Source organism: Oreochromis niloticus, linkage group LG22 (assembly GCF_001858045.2).
Source record: "Oreochromis niloticus isolate F11D_XX linkage group LG22, O_niloticus_UMD_NMBU, whole genome shotgun sequence".
In the NCBI taxonomy this organism is placed as follows: domain Eukaryota; kingdom Metazoa; phylum Chordata; class Actinopteri; order Cichliformes; family Cichlidae; genus Oreochromis; species Oreochromis niloticus.
This window is the reverse complement of record NC_031985.2, coordinates 36,890,302-36,910,548: the sequence shown is the minus strand read 5'-3', so window position 1 is coordinate 36,910,548 and position 20,247 is coordinate 36,890,302. Positions and strand designations below refer to the sequence as shown.

The 20,247-nt window shown below is 40.5% G+C and overlaps 1 protein-coding gene and 1 long non-coding RNA gene across 2 annotated transcripts; one reads left to right on the top strand and one right to left on the bottom strand.

The window, feature by feature from the left end:
• Positions 1-7,854: 7,854 nt before the first annotated feature.
• On the top strand, positions 7,855-9,820 carry sdhaf3 (succinate dehydrogenase complex assembly factor 3). Its single transcript, XM_019355581.2, has 2 exons — positions 7,855-8,177; positions 9,001-9,820. Exons 1-2 carry the CDS (start codon positions 8,001-8,003, stop codon positions 9,193-9,195), a joined length of 372 nt encoding a protein of 123 aa, XP_019211126.1. The 5' UTR covers positions 7,855-8,000; the 3' UTR covers positions 9,196-9,820.
• Positions 9,821-19,074: 9,254 nt separating this feature from the next.
• Positions 19,075-20,019, bottom strand: LOC102076534 (uncharacterized). Its single transcript, XR_003215807.1, has 3 exons — positions 20,001-20,019; positions 19,275-19,409; positions 19,075-19,137 (listed from the first exon to the last, which is right to left on the bottom strand). It is a non-coding gene; the product is annotated as an uncharacterized LOC102076534 (long non-coding RNA).
• Positions 20,020-20,247: the final 228 nt, after the last annotated feature.

The following is a 20,247-nucleotide window of genomic DNA, read 5'->3' as shown; positions in this document are numbered from 1 at the left end:
AGATGCCCCCAAGGGTGGTGGAGAATGACCGAGCTAAGATCCTGTGGGACTTCCAGATACAGACGGACAAAATGGTGGTGGCTAACCAACCGGACATAGTGGTGGTAGACAAACAGGAGAAGACGGCCGTAGTGATCGATGTAGCGGTTCCGAATGACAGCAATATCAGGAAGAAGGAACACGAGAAGCTGGAGAAATACCAAGGGCTCAGAGAAGAGCTCGAGAGGATGTGGAGGGTGAAGGCAACGGTGGTCCCCGTGGTAATCGGAGCACAAGGTGCGGTGACTCCCAAGCTAGGCGAGTGGCTCCAGCAGATCACACACACACACACGTATGTATATATATATATATGTGTATATATATGTATGTGTGTGTGTGTGTGTGTGTATATATATATATATGTATATGTATATGTATGTGTATGTGTATGTGTATATGTATGTGTATATGTATATATATGTATGTGTATATGTATATGTGTGTGTATATGTATGTATGTATATATGTGTATATGTATGTGTATATATATATATGTATATGTATATGTGTGTGTATATATATATATATGTGTATATGTGTGTATATGTATGTATGTATATATGTGTATATGTATGTATATATATACACATATATAAAACACCCAGCACGCCCCTGCGGGCGGTTTATCCTTCAAGCTCGGGTCCTCTACCAGAGGCCTGGGAGCTTGAGGGTCCTGCGCAGTATCTTAGCTGTTCCCAGGACTGCGCTCTTCTGGACAGAGATCTCCGATGTTGTTCCCGGGATCTGCTGGAGCCACTCGCCTAGCTTGGGAGTCACCGCACCTAGTGCTCCGATTACCACGGGGACCACCGTTACCTTCACCCTCCACCTCCTCTCGAGCTCTTCTCTGAGCCCTTGGTATTTCTCCAGCTTCTCGTGTTCCTTCTTCCTGATATTGCTGTCATTCGGAACCGCTACATCGATAACTACAGCCGTCTTCTTCTGTTTGTCTACCACCACTATGTCCGGTTGGTTAGCCACCACCATTTTGTCCGTCTGCATCTGGAAGTCCCACAGGATCTTAGCTCGGTCATTCTCCATCACCCTTGGGGGCATCTCCCATTTTGACCTCGGGACTTCCAGGTTATACTCGGCACAGATGTTCCTGTACACTATGCCGGCCACTTGGTTATGGCGTTCCATGTATGCCTTGCCTGCTAGCATCTTGCACCCTGCTGTTATGTGCTGGATTGTCTCTGGGGCATCTTTACACAGCCTGCACCTGGGGTCTTGCCTGGTGTGATAGACCCCAGCCTCTATGGATCTTGTACTCAGAGCTTGTTCTTGTGCTGCCATGATTAGTGCCTCTGTGCTGTCTTTCAGTCCAGCTTTGTCCAGCCACTGGTAGGATTTCTGGATATCAGCCACCTCCTCTATCTGCCGGTGGTACATACCGTGCAGGGGCCTGTCCTTCCATGATGGTTCCTCGCCTTCCTCCTCTTTCTTGGGTTTCTGCTGCCTGAGATATTCACTGAGCACGCTGTCAGTTGGGGCCATCTTCGTGATGTATTCGTGGATGTTTCTTGTCTCATCCTGGACTGTGGTGCTGACACTCACCAGTCCCCGGCCCCCTTCCTTCCGCTTAGCGTACAGCCTCAGGGTGCTGGACTTGGGGTGAAACCCTCCATGCATGGTAAGGAGCTTTCTTGTCTTGATGTCAGTGGCTTCTATCTCCTCCTTTGGCCAGCCTATTACCCCAGCAGGGTACCTGATCACGGGCAGGGCGTAGGTGTTGATGGCCCGGATCTTGTTCTTACCGTTCAGCTGACTCCTCAGGACTTGCCTGACCCTCTGCAGGTACTTGGTGGTTGCAGCTTTCCTAGCGGCCTCTTCATGGTTCCCATTCGCTTGCTGGATCCCCAGGTACTTGTAACTGTCCTCTATGTCTGCAATGTTGCCTTCTGGTAGTTCAATCCCCTCAGTTCTGACTACCTTCCCTCTCTTTGTTACCATCCGACTACACTTCTCCAGTCCGAATGACATTCCAATGTCATTGCTGTATAGCCTGGTAGTGTGTATCAGTGAATCGATGTCTCGTTCACTCTTGGCATACAGCTTGATGTCATCCATGTACAGGAGGTGGCTGACAACCGCTCCGTTCCGTAGTCGGTATCCGTAGCCAGTCTTGTTAATGATCTCACTGAGGGGGTTCAGGCCTATGCAGAACAGCAGTGGGGACAGAGCATCTCCTTGGTAGATCCCGCACTTGATGGTGACTTGTGCTATGGGCTTGGAGTTGGCCTCTAGTGTTGTACGCCACATCCCCATTGAGTTCCTGATGAAGGCTCTTAGGGTCCTGTTGATCTTGTACAATTCTAGGCATTCTAGTATCCAGCTGTGGGGCATTGAGTCATAGGCCTTCTTGTAATCAATCCAGGCTGTGCACAGGTTGGTCAGTCTGGTCTTGCAGTCTCGGCTGACTGTTCTGTCTACCAGTAGCTGGTGTTTTGCGCCTCTGGTATTCTTGCCAATCCCTTTCTGTGTCCCGCTCATGTACTGACCCATGTGCCTGTTCATCTTAGCCGATATGATGCCTGACAGGAGCTTCCATGTAGTACTGAGGCAGGTTATTGGTCGGTAGTTGGATGGGACCGGTCCCTTCTTGGGGTCCTTGGGGATCAGGACCGTCATATATATATATATATATATATATATATATATATGTATATATGTATGTGTGTGTGTGTGTATATATATATATGTATATATGTATGTGTGTGTGTGTGTATATATATATATATATATATATGTGTGTATGTGTGTATATATATGTATATATATATATATATGTATGTGTGTATATATATATATATATATATATATATATATGTATATATATATATATATATATATGTATATATATATATATATATATGTATATATATATATATGTATATATATATATATATATGTATATATATACATATATATATATATATATATACATATATATATATATATATATATATATATATATATATATATATATATGTATATATATATATATGTGTATATAAGTTACACACCACTGAATCGGTGTGTAACTTTGCCAAAACAATGTCGGACTCTGTAGTTTTCTCTGGTCCCCTCCCCAGTCAGACCAGGAGTGACATGTTTAGCCGCATGTTCTCCTTAAATTGCTGGCTGTCTGAGTGGTGTCCCAGAAACGATGTGGGCTTCATAGATAATTGGCAAACCTTCTGGAGGAAACCTGGTCTTGTTAGGAGAGACGGCATCCATCCCACTTTGGATGGAGCAGCTCTCATTTCTAGTAATATGGACCAATTTATTAAACCCCCCAAAATATGACTATCCAGAGTTGGGACCAGGAAGCAGAGTTGCAGTCTTACACGCCTCTCTGCAGCTTCTCTCCTCCTGCTACCCCCCCAAAAACCCATCTCCGTTGAGACTGTGTCAGCTCCCAAACAGACAAAAAACAAACTAAAAACCAGCAATAAACAACTTAAACATAAAAAATCACAAAGAAAGAACAATACAGTATCCACATCTGAACCAAAGAGTAAAACAGTGAAATGTGGATTATTAAATATTAGGTCTCTCTCCTCCAAGTCTCTGTTAGTACATGACTTAATAATTGATCAACAAATCGATTTACTCTGCCTTACAGAAACCTGGTTGCAGCAGGATGAGTATGTTAGTTTAAATGAATCAACACCCCCAAGTCATTCTAACTACCAGAAATCTCGAAGCACAGGCCGAGGGGGTGGTGTGGCAGCAATTTTTCACACCAGTCTATTAATTAACGAAAGACCAAGACAGACTTTTAATTCATTTGAAAGCCTGATGCTTAGCCTCGTCCACCCCAGCTGTAAAACTCAGAAACCAGTCTTACTTGTTATTATCTATCGTCCACCTGGGCCTTACACAGAGTTTCTCTCTGATTTCTCAGACTTTTTATCTGATTTAGTGCTCAGCTCAGATAAAATAATTATTGTGGGTGATTTTAACATCCATGTAGATGCTAAAAATGACAGCCTCAACATCGCATTTAATCTGTTATTAGACTCAATTGGCTTCTCTCAAAATGTAAAAGAACCCACCCACCACTTTAATCACACTCTAGATCTTGTTTTAACATATGGCATAGAAACTGAACATTTAACAGTGTTTCCTGAAAACCCTCTGCTGTCTGATCATTTCCTAATAACATTTACATTTACAATAATTGATTACACAGCAGTGGAGAGTAGACTTTATCAAAGTAGATGTCTTTCTGAAAGTGCTGTAACTAAGTTTAAGAATATAATCCACCCACTGTTATCATCTTCAATGCCCTGTACCAACATAGAGCAGAGCAGCTATCTGAACGCTACTCCAACAGAGGTCGATTATCTTGTTAATAATTTTACCTCCTCACTACGTACGACTCTGGATACTGTAGCTCCTGTGAAAACTAAGGCCTCAAATCCGAAGTACCTGACTCCGTGATATAATTCTCAAACACGTAGCCTAAAGCAGATAACTCGTAAGCTGGAGAGGAAATGGCGTGTCACAAATTTAGAGGATCATCATTTAGCCTGGAGAAATAGTTTGCTGCTTTATAAGAAAGCCCTCCACAAAGCCAGAACATCTTACTATTCGTCACTGATTGAAGAAAATAAGAACAACCCCAGGTTTCTCTTCAGCACTGTAGCCAGGCTGACAAAAAGTCAGAGCTCTACTGAGCCAACAATCCCTTTAACGTTAACTAGTAATGACTTCATGAACTTCTTCACAAATAAAATTTTTATCATTAGAGAAAAAATTACCAATAATCATCCCACAGATGTAATATTATCTACAGCTACTTTTAGTACCATTGATGTTAAGTTAGACTCTTTTTCTCCAATTGATCTTTCTGAGTTAACTTCAATAATTAATTCCTCCAAACCATCAACGTGTCTTTTAGACCCCATTCCTACAAAACTGCTCAAAGAAGTCCTGCCATTAATTAATTCTTCGATCTTAAATATGATCAACCTATCTCTAATAATCGGCTATGTACCACAGGCCTTCAAGGTGGCTGTAGTTAAACCTTTACTTAAAAAGCCATCTCTAGACCCAGCTGTCTTAGCTAATTATAGGCCAATCTCCAACCTTCCTTTCATATCAAAAATCCTTGGAAGAGTAGTTGTCAAACAGCTAACAGATCATCTGCAGAGGAATGGCTTATTTGAAGAGTTTCAGTCAGGTTTCAGAGCTCATCACAGCACAGAAACAGCTTTAGTGAAGGTTACAAATGATCTTCTTATGGCCTCTGACAGTGGACTCATCTCTGTGCTTGTCCTGCTAGACCTCAGTGCTGCGTTCGATACTGTTGACCATAATATCCTATTAGAGCGATTAGAACATGCTGTAGGTATTACAGGTACTGCACTGCAGTGGTTTGTATCATATCTATCTAATAGACTCCAATTTGTTCAAGTAAATGGAGAGTCCTCTTCAGACACTAAGGTCAATTATGGTGTTCCACAGGGTTCAGTGCTAGGACCAATTCTATTTACATTATACATGCTTCCCCTAGGCAACATCATTAGAAGACATAGCATAAATTTTCACTGCTATGCAGATGACACGCAGCTCTATCTATCCATGAAGCCAGGTAACACACACCAATTAGTTAAACTGCAGGAATGTCTTAAAGACATAAAGACCTGGATGGCCGCTAACTTTCTGCTTCTTAATTCAGATAAAACTGAGGTTATTGTACTCGGCCCTGAAAATCTTAGAAATATGGTATCTAAGCAGATTCTTACTCTGGATGGCATTACCTTGGCCTCCAGTAACACTGTGAGGAACCTTGGAGTCATTTTTGACCAGGACATGTCCTTCAATGCACATATTAAACAAATATGTAAGACTGCTTTCTTCCATTTGCACATCTCTAAAGTTAGAAATATCCTGTCTCTTAGTGACGCTGAAAAACTAGTTCATGCATTTATTACTTCCAGGCTGGACTACTGTAATTCATTATTATCAGGATGTCCTAAAAACTCGCTGAAAAGCCTTCAGCTAATCCAAAATGCTGCAGCAAGAGTCCTGACAGGGACTAGAAAGAGAGAGCATATTTCTCCTGTTTTGGCTTCCCTTCATTGGCTTCCTGTTAAATCCAGAATTGAATTCAAAATCCTGCTCCTCACATACAAGGTCTTAAATAATCAGGCCCCATCTTATCTTAATGACCTTGTAGTATCATATCACCCTAGAGCACTTCGCTCTTGCACTGCAGGCCTACTTGTTGTTCCTAGAGTATTTAAAAGTAGAATGGGAGGGAGAGCCTTCAGTTTTCAGGCCCCTCTTCTGTGGAACCAGCTTCCAGTTTGGATTCAGGAGACAGACACTATCTCTACTTTCAAGATTAGGCTTAAAACTTTCCTTTTTGCTAAAGCATATAGTTAGGGCTGGACCAGGTGACCCTGAATCCTCCCTTAGTTATGCTGCAATAGACGTAGGCTGCCGGGGATTCCCATGATGCATTGAGTTTTTCCCTTCCAGTCACCTTTCTCACTCAGTATGTGTTAATAGACCTCTCTGCATTGAATCATATCTGTTATTAACCTCTGTCTCTCTTCCACAGCAAGAGAATCATCCTGTCTTCCTTCTCTCACCCCAACCAGTTGCAGCAGATGGCCCCACCCCTCCCTGAGCCTGGTTCTGCCGGAGGTTTCTTCCTGTTAAAAGGGAGTTTTTCCTTCCCACTGTCGCCGAAGTGCTTGCTCATAGGGGGTCATATGATTGTTGGGTTTTTCTCTGTACCTATGAAGCGCCTTGAGGCGACTTTTGTTGTGATTTGGCGCTATATAAATAAAATTGAATTGAATTGAACTGCAAGCTTTTGTCCCAGTAAAGGTTTTAATGGTGATCACAGGAAGGTTGCTAGAAACACGTTTTTCTTCCACTCAGCCTGAGCTCACATCTCTGTAACGGCTCCTCTTTGCAAAAACAGACTCCAGCTCCATGTTAAACTCTCAACAGCAGCAGTGAAGTCATCTTCACTGCTGCTGTGTGTATGTGTCCCCAAATTTCAGTTATATGAGAAATTTACAATTGTGAGAAAGATTTTCACCTTTTTAAACCCTTTGGTTTGATAATAAAGACACTGAGGACAATCTGATGATATTTACTCAGTGAAAACTCTAACTCCTCTAAATGTATCACAATCAAATGATTTTCCAAGTCTTTGAGGCTAAGTTCCTTCAAATCCAGCTGTCAAGTGATATTCAACTCTAGTCAACTTTTTTTTGTTGATCTCTGTTTAGCAAGAACTGCAGTGGATTGAAGAGGCTGATGGAAAAGCTAAACACAGTCACTACAGTGATTTTAATGAGAGTCATTTGGAGGAAACTGAAAAATGATCATGTCTTTTGTATCTCTAGCCTGGAATTCAAAGAGAGACATATTTTGTAAATTGAAGATGGGACTTAAACTACATGTAATCCATGTTTATATGTAGACATAAAAGCCTTTAATGCCCAAAACTGAAATAACAACAAGAAAGTCGTTTCTGGGACTTGATCAAATGAGAATAAATAATGTCTTTTTGGACTGCCTATAAAGAAATGTACACACACAAAAATCATGAAATTACAGAAAGATGATGAGAGTTTTATCATAGCAGACTTTTCACTGGCTGCTGATCTTGCTTGCTTCTCTCTTTCATAATCAAATTGAATTTTTTTTAAGTTTTCATTTTGATGAAATAATTTTTAAAAGTTAAGAGATGAAATACTTTCCAATAAAAATTTCTTTCGGCTGAAATAGTCTACTGTGTCCAGGAGGGGGCGAAAATGCGCCAGTCAACTAGTTTGTTGACTAAACGAAGAAGACCAATTTCCGGACTTGAGTTGAATAATTGTACTTGGGAATGTTGTGGTCTGGGACTTTGTCCTGCCTGTCGCCGTTTTCCTATATTTATTTATTTATTTAATCCTGCCGTGTTAGATACGGTTTCTGTGCACTTGATGGCGGTGTGCGCTCACGTCTCCAGAGTCCGTTCACTTTACAAGAGAATTTTGGTCCTGCACCGCTTCCTGCCCATAGAGCTCCGAGCCCTTGGTGACCAATATGTGAAGGACGAGTTTAGAAGACATAAGAGTGCAGAACCCAAGGAGGTCAAGAGCTTCATGAAAGAGTGGGAGGTAAGGCGGGTCACGGCGGTCAGGCCAGCCGCGGCTAGACTTTTGTTGCACTATATTTCAGATATTACGGTACAGGTGCCGACTGTCTTCTTTATCCTGCAGATTTTCACCATTTTACTCCGTAGTCCAGTAGACATTTGGCTATATTTGCAATTAGAATAAATTATCATCCTTACGTTAACGTATTGTTGAAAATCATTAAGAAGAGACAGAAAATGACATAATATAAAATAATTTGTCTTCTCACAGCACTGTACGTGTATTAAAAAAATAAAAAGACTGAAATGCCATTTTTTAACTGCAGTTACCAGAATACGGTGCCATAACTATTTCACTTACTCGGGGCGATCTCCTCTCGACCGCTGGTGACTTGTGACCTGTGTCCTTGAGGCTCAAGGATCTCAAGCATAGCAAAAAATGCATCATTAATATTCGGTTACTGCTCAAGAACATTTAAATACATGTCATTTGACTAATATTACTGCTTTTCCTCATTTTCTTACCCCACTGGATGTTGGTTTAGCAATGATTTGATGATTAGTAGTTATTTAGCGTGATTTAAATTAGATCCTAATCCAAAGAAATAATAAAAAATATATGAAACATTTCTCACTGATTCAAAAAGGAAGACAGGATTTCAAATCATTTGAATATAGTTATTCCCAATGAAGATTTATTCCATTCATGTTAATGTATATTTCACTGCATAGCAATAAAAATAGCAGCCACAATGTTTTTAATAAGTGTGTGGGAGAGCAGATGCTAAATGCTCAAACTTGATGCAATCTGTGTTTGTTTCCTTCATCCCCAATCTCCATGGCAGAACTACAAGAACTCTCTGCAGACTCAGGTTCTGGAGTCAGCTGGGGAAAGATACAGCTCAGTGAAGTTTGGGGACAACTTGTCACAGAAAAAGCTCAATGAATTCCAGGATGAACAGATCAGCCAACTGTATGAACTCATGGTGGAAGCCACCAAATCCAAAAGACAGTTTGACATACAAGAGGACAGGAAGTGAAGCTGCAGGCCAGAGAGCTGTGCTTGGACAGAAAGAAAAAAAACAACAACAACAACAACATATGACTATGATGAATTTAAAACTGTGAGTGCTTTAGGTAAAGGGTGGTGCTCAAAGTATTCTTTTAAGAATATTTAATTACGTTAAAATGCTGTGTATTAATTCTGTGTTGCTTTGTGTGACCCTTTTTTTTTTTTTTGGTGCAAATAAAAGTGATGTCATGCTACTCCTGAAGTACATTAGCACACTAATAATATAAGCATAATGGTAATTTCACATCCAGCCGTATCACAATACAGCTGTCCAGTGACTGTTTGCGTTTTGCCCTGCATTTCTTCAGTATTCCTCTTTTGAATTCCATTTTCTTGTTCTGCAATTTCTGCCTTTTAAAATCTTTAGACAGCTCTTAATGTCTGCCATGTAAATGTGATCCAGCATGTTTAAAGTAGGGTCATCTACTCATTGGAGGGTCAGTGTTTTAGTCCTCAATTGTCCTTGGGCAAAATACTGAATCCTAAATTCTTCCCAGTGCATCTATCAGACCTGTAAGTGTGAATGTTAGATTTTTCACAAGTGCTAAAAGGCATAGAATAAAGTGTTGTATTAAAGTATGTGAATATGAAAATGTTGCTTGTAGGATCGAATTCTTTGAGTGCTTAGTAAGACTAGAAAAATGCTATGTAAATATTACTACATTTGCTGTAGCACTATTAATTTAATTGCACCAGGTTTGTCTTTATCCAAATTTATCCTGTAGCCGTTTTCCTATATTTATTTATTTATTTAATCCTGCCGTGTTAGATACGGTTTCTGTGCACTTGATGGCGGTGTGCGCTCACGTCTCCAGAGTCTGTTCACTTTACAAGAGAATTTTGGTCCTGCGCCGCTTCCTGCCAATAGAGCTCCGAGCCCTTGGTGACCAATATGTGAAGGACGAGTTTAGAAGACATAAGAGTGCAGAACCCAAGGAGGTCAAGAGCTTCATGAAAGAGTGGGAGGTAAGGCGGGTCATGGCGGTCAAGCCAGCCGCAGCTAGACTTTTGTTGCACTATATTTCAGATATTACAGTACAGGTGCCGACTGTCTTCTTTATCCTGCAGATTTTCACCATTTTACTCCGTAGTCCAGTAGACATTTGGCTATATTTGCAATTAGAATAAATTATCATCCTTACGTTAACGTATTGTTGAAAATCATTAAGAAGAGACAGAAAATGACATAATATAAAATAATTTGTCTTCTCACAGCACTGTACGTGTATTAAAAAAATAAAAAGACTGAAATGCCATTTTTTTAAATGCAAATTGGTAGCTCTAATGGAAACTAAGTAATTTTCTTGTTTATCTCTTAAATATTTTGAACATCTGTGACACAGCACAGAAAAAGCAACCCAAAGATGTAGACTGAGTCAACCAAGCAATCAAGACAAGCGTACTTTTTAATCCCAAAAAGTTGATTCTGTTCATCTGAACGTAGCGTTTTCAGTGGGAATTCTCTAGTCTCAGCTGACTGCAGGTTTCCCCAACTTTATAAAACATACCTTTGCACAATTACTGAAACTATCACCACTGGCGAGCAATGGGCTATGAGATCAGTTTTTACTCCAAGGTTCCTCACAGTGTTACTGGAAGCCAAGGTAATGCCATTCAGAGTAAGCATCTGGTTAGATGTTATATTTCTAACATTTTTATGGCAGAGTACAATAACCTCAGTTTTATCTGAATTTAGAAGCAGAAAATTAGAGGCCATCCAGGTCTTTCTTGCGGTTTAACTAATTTGTGTGTGTTATCTGGCTTCATGGATAGATAGAGCTGGGTGTCATCACCATAGCATGAAATGTAATGCTATGGCTTCTGATGATACTGTCTAAGGGAAGCATTTATAATGTAAACAGAATTGGTCCTAGCACTGAACCCTGTGGAACTCTATAATTAACATTAGTGTGTGAAGAGGACTCTCCATTTACATGAACAAATTGGAGTTTATTAGTAGATATGATACAAACCACTGCAGTGGAGTGCGTGTAATAACTAAAGCATGCTCTAATCGCTCTAATAGGATATTATGGTCGATGCTATCGAACGCTGCACTGATGTCTAGCAGGACAAGCACAGAGATGAGTCCACTGTCAGAGGCCATAAGAAGATCATTTGTAACCTTCACTAAAGCTGTTTCTGTGCTGTGATGAGCTCTGAAACCTGACTGAAACTCTTCAAATAAGCCATTCCTCTGCAGATGATCTGTTAGCTGTTTGACAACTCCTCTTTCAAGAATGTTTGATATGAAAGGAAGGTTGGAGATTGGCCTATAATTAGCTAACAGTCAACTGATGGCCTTTTGAGTAATGGTTTAACTACTGCCTGCTGAAGACCTGTGGTCCATAGCCTGTTAATAAAGATTGGTTGATCATATTTAAGATTGAAGCATTAATTAATGGCAGGACTTCTTTGAGCAGTCTTGCAGGAATGGAGTCAAAAAGACATAGTTTGGAGCAGGTGTGTCAAATTCAGTTGCACACTTTAGGCCGGATATAAATGTACGCCGGGCTGGATGTGGCCTGCGGGCCTTGAGTTTGACACATTTGGTTTAGAAGAAGTAATTGCTAATTCAGAAAGATCAATTGAAGACAAGAAAAGTCTAAATAAATGTCAGTAGTATTGAAAGAAACTGTGCATAATTTTACTTCTGGGAGATGGCTATGAGAACTTTCTCTAAATGTTAAATACTATTTATCGTGCAGCCGTAGAACGAACTCATTATACACATAAAACAAAATCTATACGTGACTCGGATCTTTACACATACCTAAAAGACAAAATGCAGCAGCAAAATCAGTCGACACACACAGCAGTAGGCCTCTCTTCATAAGATAACATAAGAAGAACTTTATTTATCCCGAGGGAAATTCTTTTGTCATACACATGCTCAATGCAGCAAGAGAGACAGAGGAACAGAGGAATAAGATATACAATATATACAATAAGAATGTATTAGCAGTATACAGTAATATACAGTAGGATAGTGCAAAATATAATATCAAATAACTAACGAAGTAACAATACAACTATATCCTGAAAAATAAATAACTTAGCTATCAGTGCAGGTGATTCTAAAAAGTGACATAGTATATTGTGCAATTGAATAAAAGAGAGTAGCAGTGTATGATGGGGAGATGATGATTGGGTGATATTGCATGGTCTGAATGGGAACAGAATAACTTTGGTATTAATCCTGAGGAAAATCACCAACAGAGCAAGGAAGAGTTGTACAGTCTTATTGCCACCCATACGAAGGATTTCCTGTGGCGGTCAGTTCTGCATTTCAGGGCGATGAGTCTTTAGCTGCGTGTGCTCCGATAGTCCATCATGGAGGCGTGCATGGGGTGGGAGGGTTGTCCATGATACAAAGAAGCTTTTTTTTAGCATTCATCCCTGTTAAGCACAAGTGAAAAACACATAAATGGGTGGTATAATCGATAAATGGAAGTTTTGATTGGTATTTTTCTCATTCAGAGTAATCAAAAGCACTTTGGGGACCTTTAGCCTTAAGAACTAATACTTAGTAAAGCAAAATACACTAAATGTAAGGAGCTACAGAGAATGTGCTTTACCAGTGTGGAGTCTGGCTGGGAACCCCCACACATGCAACATGCTTACTTGCAGTGTCCCAGTGGAAACAACAGTGACATGTGGACCCTTAGTATTAAAAAAATTATATTTAAATAGTAAAACATAAAATCTATACAATGCAGTTTTGAGAAAGAAAACGGACGGTATAGAGACCGATTGCGTCCAGAGGCGAAGCAGCGGTACTTGCCGAAAATTGCGTGCATTGGAAATGTGGACCCGTATGAAACACTGCCGTGGAGTAGAAACCCTGAAGAGCAACCGCTATAGCCTGACATATTTTTGTACCTTATCTGTGGAGTCAGCGCGTACAAGTTGTCATTCAAACAAAGGTAAGTCAGCTCGAGTACTGCGTGTGAAATGCGTTTGATTTCCCTGCAAACATTCAGATTAGTGCAGCATAAATTCATTCATGAGGGGAAATTACAGTGAGAACATGTGGAGGCTGTTAGAGGGATAACATAGTGAGTTCAGTGCATTGATGTGACATTGTCCTGAAGGACTTAGTTATTCTTTATGGTTAAAGAAATTGCACTGATTTATTCATATTTATTATAAATAATTCTAATTATAGATCTTGCTTCAATATTTGTATCTTGTGTCACTAAAAATACATTTTATTTTAGTTTTATACATTGATTAATGACCTGCAGAATCTCCTTATCATATTAAGTGATTCATAATTGTCACTTTATGCTTTCTCCATCTCTAAAGTGATTACATCCTTGCATTACATACTTTAGGTTCATTTTCTGCAGGCAGGTTTCTGACAGAGAACAGGCAGATTTACCCTATAAAATGCAGCGTTCTATAGATGGACACATAAAGAAATGAAAAATTACATGTATGTGCTAACTTTCTAAACACTTTGTTACATTTATGATAAAGTAGATAAAACACATTTATGTCGGCCTTGGCTCATAGTTCTTGTCTTTAATTGAACTTTGTCTGTGTGTGTTTCAGGTACTGCACTCTCAAAGACTGAATGAACAGCATTGCAGCCATGGGTCACTGTGAGCATCACAGGGAAGGTTGAAGCCGCCCACTGCACCTGTATGGCCGGAGTCGTGGAGACCTGCACCCATGTCGCTGCTCTTCTGTTTAATCTAGAAGCAACAGTGTTGATCTGTGGCACAAGGCCTGTTACAGATGAACCTCCATACTGGGTTTTGCTGGGTTATGTGACCAAGATACAGTCAGAGGTTGGCCATAAGATAGACTTCTCCTCTTCAGCTGCCCAAAAAAAGGCTCTTGATCAAAACATAAACAGACCATCCGTAGTGAAAGGTAAAAGGAGCCGTCCTCAAAAAAGAAAAATCCCACCTGCTACTGTGGAGGAGTTGTCACTGCTATAATGCCATAATGTTTTATCTAGGGGTCTAAATGCCTGTAGTGCATTGCCATGTAAATAATTTGCATTTACTGAATATGTACTGACTGAGTACCACTGTTCAAAAGTTGAATAAAGAAACAAACTAATTTTTGCCTCTTTTTTTTTTTTATTAAAACCACTTTATAGAACATCACATCAGTTACAATGTAGAATCCATGTCATTTATAGTTTATAAAAGACAAAATGTTTACACAAAATCATGACAGTGTTTACATGATATCACCCACTACTAACAATATTTACTGTATCTTTTGAAAAATAAATACCACTATTTATACAGCAAAAGACTTAAGAATATTTAACAGGAGCAAGTTTCATTTTCCCTGGTTTTACTACAACACTGTTCAACAAACGCAGCAAACCTTCACCATCTTATCCAGAAGGGTCACCTCTTCACCCTCACATGGAAGAAGTAATCTGATTGGCATGGTGGTATGTTTGAAGCAGGTCCGTTATGTAGCGCTGGAACCCAGTCACGATGTGTTTCATCCATTTCATAGGCTGGTTTGCTGCAATAATGCCAAATAATTAGAAACTCTATAAATAGAAGGTAGTTCTGCAAAATCACTCAGTAGGATGTTTGTACTAATTTGCTATGACCTCAAAGCGCATCGAAAATAAAACTAATAGGCTATAAAGAGTGATATGAACATATTTAGAATTTACCGGAATGAAAATGTCTGGAGCACCAACAGATATTTGGAGATGGAAGAGAACTGGATATCAGCTCGTCTCACAGCTGCTATCCAGGCTAGACGCCTTCGTTTGGTAACATCGATACACGAGCTGCCTCATGTTGCTTCCAGGTTGGGAAAGAATGAAAAGATAAACCCTTTTCAAGCTTATTCTCTTGCCGGTCGTGCGATCGAGCATTGCAGCCGACCGCACAGCAAATACGAACCATGGCTGTTGTGTGTGCCTTCGCTCCCTTTTCACTTGCTAGACCCGAAAATGGCGGATCGGGCCAAAATCCTTTCCACGCCCACCCCTGTGATGTCACTGGAGGTGGGCCACGCCCCCTTCCGCCATGACAGTGGGCTAGACACAGGATACAGCTTCAGCTATGGTTCGTACGTGTTGTGTTATCAGTTGCAACGTTTGATCACACGATCGTGAAGGCAAGAAGCTGGATAATGGGCTCTCTTTTCATCGTTTTTCAACCTGGAGGCAACGTGAGGGATCCCATGTATCCGATATTACTAAACAAAGACGTCAGGCTTGCATTGCAGCGGTGAGACGAGCGGATCGAGTTCTGTGCAATCCCCAGCTTTTTGTTGGTTTGGTCTCTGCATCTTCTTTCCGGTGAGTTCTAAATTAATTCATATCACTATTAAAATGCTTTTAGTGTTATTTTCAATGTGCTGAGGTCATAGATAATGAGATAAAACATCCTAATGTGTGATGCTGCAGAACCACGTCATGTCATCATGTCGATTGAGTAGCTTATGATTTAGCATTATTGCAGGCAAACCAGCATATGGAATGGATGTAACAAATCCAGACTGGGCACCAACACTGCTCATGGGCCTCTAAAAACATACTAAATTGCTCTCATTGTACACTAATCCGCACATAACTTCCAGATGAATCACACACCTGTCATGTGCACTAATTTTATCTTACAGGCTTTTATGCAGCTGCAGAGTCTGAAGGTGTGCCCCGTGCAGAAGTAATCGATGAAGATCTGACAGAAGAACAACAACAAAATTACAATGTCATAGCTGTGGACAGCAGTTGTGTTGGACAAGTGGAGGTTGAGGTACCACCTGTAAATGTGGACAGTGGTGATCGGACAGACAGCATCACAGAAGCTAAAGGGCAGACGAAGCATTGTGTGTGCAATGAACAGGGCAGAGCAGAAATAAACACAACACTGCTTGATAAGATTGTTAAGGTTTGCTGTGTTTTGGTGAATATGTGCCCCAGTGTGGTTGTCAAACCAGCGCCAAATGAAACTTGCTCTTGTTGAGCATTCATAAAGCTGTTGTGTTGCATGTGTAGTTCATTGTAAATAATTGTACTTTGTGTGAAGTAGTTTCAATAAAACAGAAAAGAATAGTATACATGTTTTTTTTTATTCTTGATCTTATCACATGTACTTAGCAAGTACATAAAAATTAAATGCAAACTATTTACATGGCAACACACAGCTGGCATCAATCTTGAACCACAAAATGAAACACAGGCTATTTAGAGCAGCACATTGTTTGGAGAAGTATTTCCCAACAAGTTCAGGAAGACACACTTTAAGAAAGAAGTCTTGTGCTTGCTTTTCAATTCAATTTCAATTCAATTTTATTTATATAGCGCCAAATCACAACAAAAGTCGCCTCAAGGCGCTTTATATTGTACAGTAGATAGCACAATAATAAATACAGAGAAAAACCCAACAATCATATGACCCCCTATGAGCAAGCACTTTGGCGACAGTGGGAAGGAAAAACTCCCTTTTAACAGGAAGAAACCTCCGGCAGAACCAGGCTCAGGGAGGGGCGGCCATCTGCTGCGACCGGTTGGGGTGAAAGAAGGAAAACAGGATGAAAGACATGCTGTGGAAGAGAGACAGAGATTAATAACAGATATGATTCGATGCAGAGAGGTCTATTAGCACATAGTGAGTGAGAAAGGTGACTGGAAGGGAAAAACTCAATGCATCATGGGAATCCCCGGCAGCCTACGTCTATTGCAGCATAACTAAGGGAGGATTCAGGGTCACCTGGTCCAGCCCTAACTATATGCTTTAGCAAAAAGGAAAGTTTTAAGCCTAATCTTGAAAGTAGAGATAGTGTCTGTCTCCCGAATCCAAACTGGAAGTTGGTTCCACAGAAGAGGGGCCTGAAAACTGAAGGCTCTGCCTCCCATTCTACTTTTAAATACTCTAGGAACAACAAGTAGGCCTGCAGTGCAAGAGCGAAGTGCTCTAATAGGGTGATATGGTACTACAAGGTCATTAAGATAAGATGGGGCCTGATTATTTAAGACCTTGTATGTGAGGAGCAGGATTTTGAAATCAATTCTGGATTTAACAGGAAGCCAATGAAGGGAAGCCAAAACAGGAGAAATATGCTCTCTCTTTCTAGTCCCTGTCAGTACTCTTGCTGCAGCATTTTGGATTAGCTGAAGGCTTCTCAGCGAGTTTTTAGGACTTCCTGATAATAGTGAATTACAGTAGTCCAGCCTGGAAGTAATAAATGCATGAACTAGTTTTTCAGCATCACTCTGAGACAGGATATTTCTAATTTTAGAGATGTTGCGCAAATGGAAGAAAGCAGTCTTACATATTTGTTTAATATGTGCATTGAAGGACATGTCCTGGTCAAAAATGACTCCAAGGTTTCTCACAGTGTTACTGGAGGCCAAGGTAATGCCATCCAGAGTAAGAATCTGCTTAGATACCATATTTCTAAGATTTTCAGGGCCGAGTACAATAACCTCAGTTTTATCTGAATTAAGAAGCAGAAAGTTAGCGGCCATCCAGGTCTTTATGTCTTTAAGACATTCCTGCAGTTTAACTAATTGGTGTGTGTTACCTGGCTTCATGGATAGATAGAGCTGCGTGTCATCTGCATAGCAGTGAAAATTTATGCTATGTCTTCTAATGATGTTGCCTAGGGGAAGCATGTATAATGTAAATAGAATTGGTCCTAGCACTGAACCCTGTGGAACACCATAATTGACCTTAGTGTCTGAAGAGGACTCTCCATTTACATGTACAAACTGGAGTCTATTAGATAGATATGATACAAACCACTGCAGTGCAGTACCTGTAATACCTACAGCATGTTCTAATCGCTCTAATAGGATATTATGGTCAACAGTATCGAACGCAGCACTGAGGTCTAGCAGGACAAGCACAGAGATGAGTCCACTGTCAGAGGCCATAAGAAGATCATTTGTAACCTTCACTAAAGCTGTTTCTGTGCTGTGATGAGCTCTGAAACCTGACTGAAACGCTTCAAATAAGCCATTCCTCTGCAGATGATCTGTTAGCTGTTTGACAACTACTCTTTCAAGGATTTTTGATATGAAAGGAAGGTTGGAGATTGGCCTATAATTAGCTAAGACAGCTGGGTCTAGAGATGGCTTTTTAAGTAAAGGTTTAACTACAGCCAGCTTGAAGGCCTGTGGTACATAGCCGATTATTAGAGATAGGTTGATCATATTTAAGATCGAAGAATTAATTAATGGCAGGACTTCTTTGAGCAGTTTTGTAGGAATGGGGTCTAAAAGACACGTTGATGGTTTGGAGGAATTAATTATTGAAGTTAACTCAGAAAGATCAATTGGAGAAAAAGAGTCTAACTTAACATCGATGGTACTAAGAGTAGCTGTAGATAATATTACATCTGTGGGATGATTATTGGTAATTTTTTCTCTAATGATAAAAATTTTATTTGTGAAGAAGTTCATGAAGTCATTACTAGTTAACGTTAAAGGGATGGTTGGCTCAGTAGAGCTCTGACTTTTTGTCAGCCTGGCTACAGTGCTGAAGAGAAACCTGGGGTTGTTCTTATTTTCTTCAATCAGTGACGAATAGTAAGATGTTCTGGCTTTGCGGAGGGCTTTCTTATAAAGCAGCAAACTATTTCTCCAGGCTAAATGATGATCCTCTAAATTTGTGACACGCCATTTCCTCTCCAGCTTACGAGTTATCTGCTTTAGGCTACGTGTTTGAGAATTATACCACGGAGTCAGGGACTTTGGATTTGAGGCCTTAGTTTTCACAGGAGCTACAGTATCCAGAGTCGTACGTAGTGAGGAGGTAAAATTATTAACAAGATAATCGACCTCTGTTGGAGTAGCGTTCAGATAGCGTGGTTCCCAGAAATCCACATCAGGGAAGATGCGTATGACAGAAGGTCTCTCTGTGTCCACACAACGAGGTCACAGTGCAGTTTCATTCAGTCGTTGTGAGTGCAGTACCTGAAACACACAAAAACCACTTTTAATAAAAGGTCTGTAATGAACCAAGGCTAATATAGATGGGTTGGCTGTACGTGCAAATCAAAAACTGTAACAAGGAAGTTGTTTAGAAAGTTATCATGTTCAAACCGACTTACCTTTGTCTTAACGACAACGTACAGTTGTCGCAGCGTGGAGGCATAAAGATGGACAAATCTTGCACCCAGCCGTTCGTGAATTGGATGTGGGCCTCCAGGGATTTATAATTCTTAAACTGGTTTGCTGTGTATGCGCTGGCTCCACAGACAAGGTATGCAAAGATCGGGATAGGACAAAGGCGGTAGGTCGTCTGGGTTTCCACTCCGCTTCCTTATTTCATACGGGTCCACATTACCGATGCACGCAATTTTTTGAAAGTACCGTCTCTTGGCGTCTGGGCGCAATCGGTCGCGATACAGCCCTTTGTCTGTGGAGTCAGCGCATACACAGCAAACCAGTTTAAGAATTATGCTTATTATTATTAATAAGAACCTTCAGACTCTGCAGCTGCATAATAAAAGCCTGTAAAATCAAATTAGTGCACATGACAGGTGTGTGATTCATCTGGAAGTTATGTGCGGATTAGTGTACAATGAGAGCAATTTAGTATGTTTTTAGAGGCCCATGAGCAGTGTTGGTGCCCAGTCTGGATTTGTTACATCCATTCCATATGCTGGTTTGCCTGCAATAATGCTAAATCATAAGCTACTCAGTCGACATGATGACATGACGTGGTTCTGCAGCATCACACATTAGGATGTTTTATCTCATTATCTATGAACTCAGCACATTGAAAATAACACTAGAAGCATTTTAATAGTGATATGAATTAATTTAGAACTCACCGGAAAGAAGATGCAGAGACCAAACCAACAAAAAGCTGGGGATTGCACAGAACTCGATCCGCTCGTCTCACCGCTGCAATGCAAGCCTGACGTCTTTGTTTAGTAATATCGGATACATGGGATCCCTCACGTTGCCTCCAGGTTGAAAAACGATGAAAAGAGAGCCCATTATCCAGCTTCTTGCCTTCACGATCGTGTGATCAAACGTTGCAACTGATAACACAACACGTACGAACCATAGCTGAAG

Bases quoted from the DNA above. Each gene is read 5' to 3' on its own strand.
- sdhaf3 (XM_019355581.2), top strand. From the start codon at position 8,001: ATGGCGGTGTGCGCTCACGTCTCCAGAGTCCGTTCACTTTACAAGAGA. The intron at 8,178-9,000 runs GTAAGGCGGGTC...TCTCCATGGCAG, and splicing joins GCTTCATGAAAGAGTGGGAG to AACTACAAGAACTCTCTGCA.